The sequence below is a fragment of the Triticum dicoccoides genome, chromosome 7B (genome assembly GCF_002162155.2).
Source record: "Triticum dicoccoides isolate Atlit2015 ecotype Zavitan chromosome 7B, WEW_v2.0, whole genome shotgun sequence".
Classification (NCBI taxonomy): Eukaryota; Viridiplantae; Streptophyta; class Magnoliopsida; order Poales; family Poaceae; genus Triticum; species Triticum dicoccoides.
Genome location: NC_041393.1, coordinates 609661957 through 609669584, shown reverse-complemented (window position 1 = coordinate 609669584; position 7628 = coordinate 609661957). Strand labels below are relative to the sequence as shown.

The 7628-nt window shown below is 47.6% G+C and overlaps 1 protein-coding gene and 1 pseudogene across 1 annotated transcript; both read left to right on the top strand.

Moving 5' to 3' along the window:
• LOC119339206 overlaps positions 1–5151 on the top strand; it is a 61596-nt pseudogene extending 56445 nt beyond the window's left edge.
• Positions 5152–6460: 1309 nt separating this feature from the next.
• On the top strand, positions 6461–7355 carry LOC119335175 (NDR1/HIN1-like protein 26). Its single transcript, XM_037607338.1, has one exon. The coding sequence runs from the start codon at positions 6551–6553 to the stop codon at positions 7163–7165; it is 615 nt and encodes a 204-aa protein (XP_037463235.1). The 5' UTR covers positions 6461–6550; the 3' UTR covers positions 7166–7355.
• The last annotated feature ends 273 nt before the right edge of the window (positions 7356–7628 follow it).

The window sequence follows — 7628 nt, the reverse complement described above, 5'->3', positions numbered from 1 at the left end:
ATCTCATCTGGGGGTCCGGATCAGGGTTCTTTGGAGGCCCCCCCTCAGTCTCCGGTTGGGGGGCCGGGGCTGATGGCCCCCTCTCCTCTCACGCCTTTGGTTGGGCGACCATTGCAGGCGGATGCGCAGGTTCGGCGGGAGGGCGTGGGGCAGGTGGCCTCAACGCTCCCGTTTGCCTCGGTGCCCGAGGGGGGCGCCCCGGTCGGGACTGCGGCGTGCACTCCGGACAGGCGGTCCGGGGTGGATGGGGGGAGGGGGCAGCTGGCCTTCGCCTCCCCAGGGCTGGACTCGGCGCTCTCACCTGGTAATGGCGACCGGGTGGATGTTCGGGGAGTGACAGGCGGTCGCTCTCCGGATAAATTTTCGCGGGAGGAGGTCATTATGTTTGGCGGGATCCCGGACCAGGCAGCTGAGGGCGACGTATGAGTTGTCGGCTTCAGAGCCATCCGGAGGTGGACGACATGCAGCAGCGCTGTGCCGTGAGGGCGGCCAAGCTTCGTGAAGTCCAAGTCACTACTGGTATGTCCGTTAATTCTTCCAATACTATTATGCATTTCTCGCATGATCAAATTATGGATAAGGCACAACAATTAGGAATTTCACTTGGTAGAGATGAGGGTGAAGTTACTAATTCTGTTAACGATTTGCTAGATCTAGAAGCCGAGCGGGCTTTAGAAGTAATTCGTAACTTAGCTGCGGTCAAACCTATGAATGACTATGAGATTGATGCCTTGGGAGTTCGAGTACTTGATAATTTTTGTGATGATCTAGCACCGCCCCTCCAGGAGCCGGAGGAGGAGGATGAGAATATCGGGATGGAAGTAGATGATCCATCGGTTACGGGCACTTTGGACCGGGAGGGCACGACCAGCCCTAAGCGCAAGTGGAAGCGCAAAACTTACCCGATGTCCGCAGTCCGTAGGAGTGCTAGGATTCGCACGGCTAAAAAATTTCATGATGACATACGAGAGGGATCTTTTGGAATAGTAGAGGTCTTAAGGACTTGGCTAAAAGGAGGTTCCTTGCGGAGGCATCAATTGAGCATAGTTTGGACTTTATTGCCCTGTCGGAAACGGGTAGAGCAAATTTCTCACCTCAATTTCTCAATACCTTGTCGGGGGGGATTGAGTTTGACTGGCACTGTCTGCCGCCGAGAGGAAGGTCAGGGGGTATCTTACTTGGTGTTAGATGTGACTCTCTCGAAGTTCGAAGTGTGGTCATGGGGGATTTTGCTGTTAAGTTCAGGGTGCGGTCCAAACAGGATGGTTTTGACTGGGCTTTGGTGGCGGTATACGGGGCAGCGCAGGCCGAGTTAAAACCAGATTTCCTGGCAGACCTTGTTAGAGTCTGTGGGTCTGAGCAACTACCAATTCTGGTTGGGGGTGATTTCAACATAATTAGAAGACGCGATGAAAAGAATAATGACAATTTCGATGGGAGATGGTCATTTATGTTTAATACCATTATTGAAAGCTTAGATTTGAGAGAAATTGAGCTTTCAGGTAGGAAGTTCACATGGGCTAATGCGATGCCAAATCCAACGTACGAGAAGTTGGATCGGGTTCTAGCTAGTGTTGCTTGGGAACAGAAGTTTCCCGTGGTAACGGTTCAGGCTCTCTCTCGCGGGATCTCTGATCACACGCCTTTGTTGCTCGATTCTGGTGGGGCTACCTACTCGGGTAACAAAAATGTTTTCTCTTTCGAGATGGCGTGGTTTGAAAGAGAAGGATTTTTGGATCTTGTTGCCAGAGAATGGGCTAAAGATGTAGGAGGTAGACGTGCCATTGAGCGGTGGCAGAACAAGATCAGGCATCTCCGAAGCTTCCTTCGTGGGTGGGCTAAACATCTAGGTGGAGTGTATAAGGTCGAGAAGGAACGACTCCTTTCACTTATACAAACCTTAGATGTAAAAGCTGAAACTACGGTTCTGTTACCCACTGAGCTTCATATTAAGCATGAGGCTGAGATGAGGCTGAAGGATTTGCTCCGTGAGGAAGAATTAAAGTGGCCATTGCGGGCAAAGGTGAGAAAAGTTGTCCAGGGGGATGCGAACACTCAGTTCTTCCACATGATTGCCAATCGCAAGCACAGGAAGAAGAGGATCTTCCAGCTGGAGCAAGATGAGGGTACAATAGTCGGCCAGGACAACCTGAAAACATACATTACTGAATATTACAAAAGGTTGTTTGGACCACCAGAGGAGAGCTGTGTATCCCTGGATGAGTCTAGGGTTAGCGATATCCCTCAACTTTCTTCTGTGGAGAATGATGTGTTAACTGCCCCTTTCTCGGAAAAGGAAGTTTTCGAGGCTATTGCCAAGATGAAATGCAATAAGGCTCCGGGGCCGGATGGTTTCCCGGCTGAGTTTTACAAGAAGTGTTGGCATATTATCAAAGGAGACCTGATGCCGATGTTCCATGATTTGTTCTCGGGACACTTGCAGCTGTTCCAACTTAACTTTGGAACGATAACGTTGTTGCCTAAGAAAACAGATGCCGTGAGAATTGAACAATTTCGGCCTATCTGCCTACTCAACGTCAGTTTTAAAATATTTACCAAGGTTGGCACGATCAGGCTTACTCAGATAGCGCACGCTGTAGTTCAACCTTCTCAAACGGCTTTCATGCCGGATAGGAACATCCTCGAGGGGGTTGTGGTCCTACATGAAACGCTTCATGAAATTCATACGAAAAAACTAGATGGGGTTATTTTCAAAGTGGATTTCGAGAAGGCCTATGATAAAGTCAAATGGCCGTTCCTCCAGCAAGCTCTTCGAATGAAGGGATTTGATGAGCGCTGGAGACATCAAGTGGAAATGTACACGCAAAAAGGCAGTGTTGGCATTAAAGTTAATGATGACATAGGCCACTATTTCCGAACGACAAGGGTCTGAGACAGGGTGATCCTATGTCGCCTATTCTGTTCAATATTGTGGTTGATATGTTAGCGATCCTGATTGGGAGGGCCAAAGAGGCCGGTCAGGTGGAGGGAGTGGTGCCTCATCTGGTTGATGGTGGTTTGTCCATCCTGCAATACGCTGATGATACAATCATTTTTATGGAACATGATTTGGCCAAAGCGAGGAACATGAAGCTAGTTTTATGCCTTTTTGAACAATTGTCTGGGCTGAAGATTAATTTCCATAAAAGCGAGTTGTTCTGTTTTGGTAGAGCCAAAGACGAACAGGAAGCTTATACACAATTGTTCGGGTGTGAGAGTGGGTCTCTTCCTTTCACTTATCTTGGTATTCCAATACACCATCGTAAGTTAACGAATGCTGAGTGGAAGTGCATCGAGGATAGATTTGAGAAAAAACTAAGCTGTTGGAAAGGAAAACTCATGTCTTATGGAGGCCGGTTGATTCTGATTAACTCGGTGCTCACGAGTTTACCTATGTTTCTGCTATCTTTCTTCGAAGTACCAGTTGGGGTGAGGAAAAGACTAAATTTTTATCGTTCTCGCTTCTTCTGGCAGAGTGATGAGTCTAAGAGGAAGTACAGATTGGCAAAATGGGATATTATTTGCAGACCAAAGGACCAAGGAGGACTTGGTATTGAAAATCTTGAAGTCAAAAATAAATGCCTCCTGAGTAAGTGGCTGTTTAAGTTGTCTTCTGAGACAGAGGCAACTTGGGCGCAGATTTTACGTAGTAAATATCTGTACTCAAAGACTTTATCCCAAGTCACTATGAGACCTACAAATTCGCCGTTCTGGAAAGGGCTCGTGAGGGTTAAAGCCGCTTTCTTCAACAGAACGAAATGTTTTGTTGGTAATGGAGATGACACGCGATTCTGGGAGGATACGTGGCTGGGTGACACGCCTTTGGCTTCACAATATCCAACACTATATCGTATTGTTCAGCGTAGGGATGCTCTTGTTGCCACAGTAATGCAGTCTATTCCCCTCAACATACAGTTTAGGAGAGTGCTTGTTGGACCTAGATGGGAAGCATGGCTTCACTTGGTCCGTAGGCTGATGGAGGTGCAGCTAAATCCTCAGCCCGACCAGTTGTATTGGAAACTAACTAAAACTGGGGTGTTCACGGTCCAGTCGATGTATATTGATATTATTAATTCATCCGTGATACCTACGTCCAAGGAAGTCTGGAACGTTAAGGTTCCTTTGAAGATTAAAGTGTTTATGTGGTTTGTGCATAAACAAGTTATTCTTACAAAGGACAATCTAGTTAAGCGCAACTGGACAGGATCTACTAGGTGTAGCTTCTGTGATCGGGATGAGACTATCAAGCATTTATTTTTGGATTGCCCGTTGGCACAAGGGTTGTGGCGCACCGTGCAAATTGCCTTTAATATTACTCCACCGAGATCGGTAAACACGTTATTTGGGGCGTGGCTGCTTGGGATGGAGCCCGAAATAGCCAGACACATTCGTGTAGGAGTATGTGCGTTATTATGGGCAATTTGGAATTGCAGGAACGATTTGGTTTTTAACAGGACAACAAATACTCATTTTTTGCAGGTGTTGTTCCGGGCTACGGCGCTGATCCGTACTTGGTCCTTACTCACTCCGACGGAGGCCAGTGAGCGTTTGGTTACTGGATCTGTCCGGTGGGAGACGGTAGCGCGGGATATCTTCAACCGGTTTGGATGGCGATCATGTAATAGGATAGGCATCTAGTTTACCTACCTAATATTATGCCAAGCCGGTTTGTGGCTTATCTCATTTCTGCCTTACAGTCGATGCTCTATGTGAGCTATAGGCTGCCTTTTTTTTCCTTTGTTTGTAAGACTCCTGTTCTGAACCCCCTTTTATTTGGTTAATAAGAGAGGCCGTATGCATCGATCTGATGCAGAGGCCGGGGAATACCCCTTTTCTAAAAAAAAAACACTCCACAGAGTTTTCAATAGCTCCCCTCGTTACCGTGTATCCGTTGCCTTCTTCTACGAGGTATGTGCGCATCCACAGAGATAAAAATAACATTTTTTTAGGTTAGAAAAACCAACCATTTCTATGCATGCCGCCCTTTGTACTCAAATTCCTTCTTATGCCGCACCTACAGAGTCAAACTTCGATGCCACGGTTGAGCCTGCGGAGCTATGCCAGGAGAAAACGGGTGGCGTTGCCAAGTACCACATGGTGGTGTATGGGGATCATCTGGTTAAGAAAGTTCCGAACAACTTCGTGCTGTAAGAGCATCTTCAATAGCTTGTCTATATGAATGTCTATACTCGTTTTCCACGACGTGAGCCCAAAACAGTCGTCCAACAGCTTGTCTATATGGTCGTCCAAATATACACATCCTCTAAATCGATCTCGACAATGTCCACGCCTGGACAATGTGAAGGCGTTGTCTAAACTCAGTTGCAGTCATGATTTCTTCCTCTCAACGACGGTCCACCTGTCATGGTCCTTGTATATAGACGTTCTCATGCAAAACTAGACATGTATATGAGGAAATCTTTTTAGACCATTGTTTATATGAATATATAGACATCTCAATATACACATGCTATTGGAGATGCTCTAACGTCCGATGTACAGCTTACCGGTTACAAATCATGATTTTGATGTCCCTTGTTCTCGTTACGCCGCGCCCCATTGTAACTTTGTCCTGTCCGGCATGCTTTGTTCTCATTATGATTATTATCTTATCAGGATTTTGATGTGCTTATGATATAGAGAGACCAGGAGTTGAAACTATTTTCAGTTGTCTCACTTTGATATGGTGCCATAAATCAATGAAATGTTTCTGTCTGTTTGTGTGAGCGTGCTCGATATACATTTTGATGATTCAACCATGAAGTTCCGCGATTCCAGTGAGTTACACTCGGTGTTTGCAAGAAAATAAAGAGAGAAAAAAATACTCTGTCTCATCGATCTTATGATGATTGATTAATGTGATAAGAGGAATAATTTGAGTGGGGTTGCTACGCTGAGGATGAACTTGAATGTTCGAGAATCCACTTTGGTATATGCGTGAACCTCTTTCTTCTTGATGGCAGTTTACTCACGCTTCACACCCAAACAACAAGATTCCACCCCGGCAGAGCTACGCGATCCATCTTTCACGCTAGCCTGTTGTTGCTGCTACTTTGTGGAAAGTAAAGAAGAAGAGAAGGGTTGCTTCCATTCTTGCTTTCTACGTACTAGCTTTACATGACGATTGCTAGATTTCGTAATTACCTTAGCCCAGGTGAAAAAGTGCTTGTCTGATCTATAACTGCTGGCTGATTCACCAAACCATCTTCCTTGCCAACTTTAGCATCTTGTGATGTGGAGCCAAGCCAGTGCCAGCCATCTTCCATCTCCATCCGGACAAGTGCTTTTCTTCTCCTCTTCTCTTCTCTCCACGAAATGAAAGCAGAGAAAATATGATGTGGTTGATGTAGCAACAAGCAAGCAACAGAGTTAATATTATCACTTACCAAAGAAAACGTTGTAAGTATGATGACTGATATATACTCCATATATTACCTTAGCATCTTTCACCCACAGTCATAGCGCGCTCGTCTCTCACGTACACCACACACACCGTTCCTCTCTCTTCTCTTGCGCTCTCCTCAGCCAGCGGTGCGCTCCGGCCATCTCCATGTCCCTCATCACCGATGACCCCGACCGCGCTCCGAGGGACTGCACGGCGGCCAGGCGCCACCAGTCCGGTAGGCGCCGGCGGTGGCTGCTGATCGCCGCGGCGTCAGCAATGGCGTTGCTGCTAGCCATGGCCATCATACTCTGGCTCACCCTCCGCCCTTCCAGCCCACGGTTCAGGCTGTTGTCCGCCACCGCCTCCACCAACGCCACCGGGGGCATGGCGGGCACCGTGCTGCTCGACGCTTACGTTGTCGCGCACAACCCCAACGCGCACGCCCTCGCGCTCTATGACGGCCTCCGGGCGCGAGCGTCCTACGCGGGACTCCAGCTCGCCGCCGCCGCGCCGATCCCGCCGTTCCAGCAGGCCCAGGGCGACGTCATGCTCTCTGCCGCGCTCTCCTCGTCGTCCTCGGCGGCGGAGGAAACGACGGCGGGCGGGCGATCGCCGGCGCTGCTGACGCTGCGCGTGGGGGGGCGGCTCCGATGGAAGGTGGTCGTCTGGGTGTCCAGTAGCCGCACCCTCGCTGCCGAGTGCATCGCCGCCGCCGTCTCGCCGTCTCAGCTCAGGGCCGTCGTCGTGCAGGACTGCCAGTGCGCCACCACCATCGAATGAACAAATCTGAACACCGAGGATATAATATCTGCATGTATAGTCGTGTGCTTAATTATACTAGTAGTACTTCCTCCATGTTCTTGTACTTACTGTAGTCAATAGTTAATTAGGACAATATCGACGGCACGTGCATGCAATCAGTGCAATGGTTGCGTACCTTCTCTCGCATATATATGTATTTTAAAATAATTCCCCGTATATTAATAATTGATTAAAACAATATGTCCATCATTACAGCAAATGCTACGCATGGCGAAAAACTATTAAGAAGTAGACCGTCAAATCTATTATCAAAAACCGTCAAATCTATTATCAAAATTAAATAATTGAGCAATTTCATGTGTCATCATATTGGTCTGCCTAATGATTTTAGACAACATATAACTATCGAGAAGCTTGATGATGCCAAGCTTTTCCTTCTTCAGATCAACGAGCATGGATTTATCAGGACTTCCATTTGCAA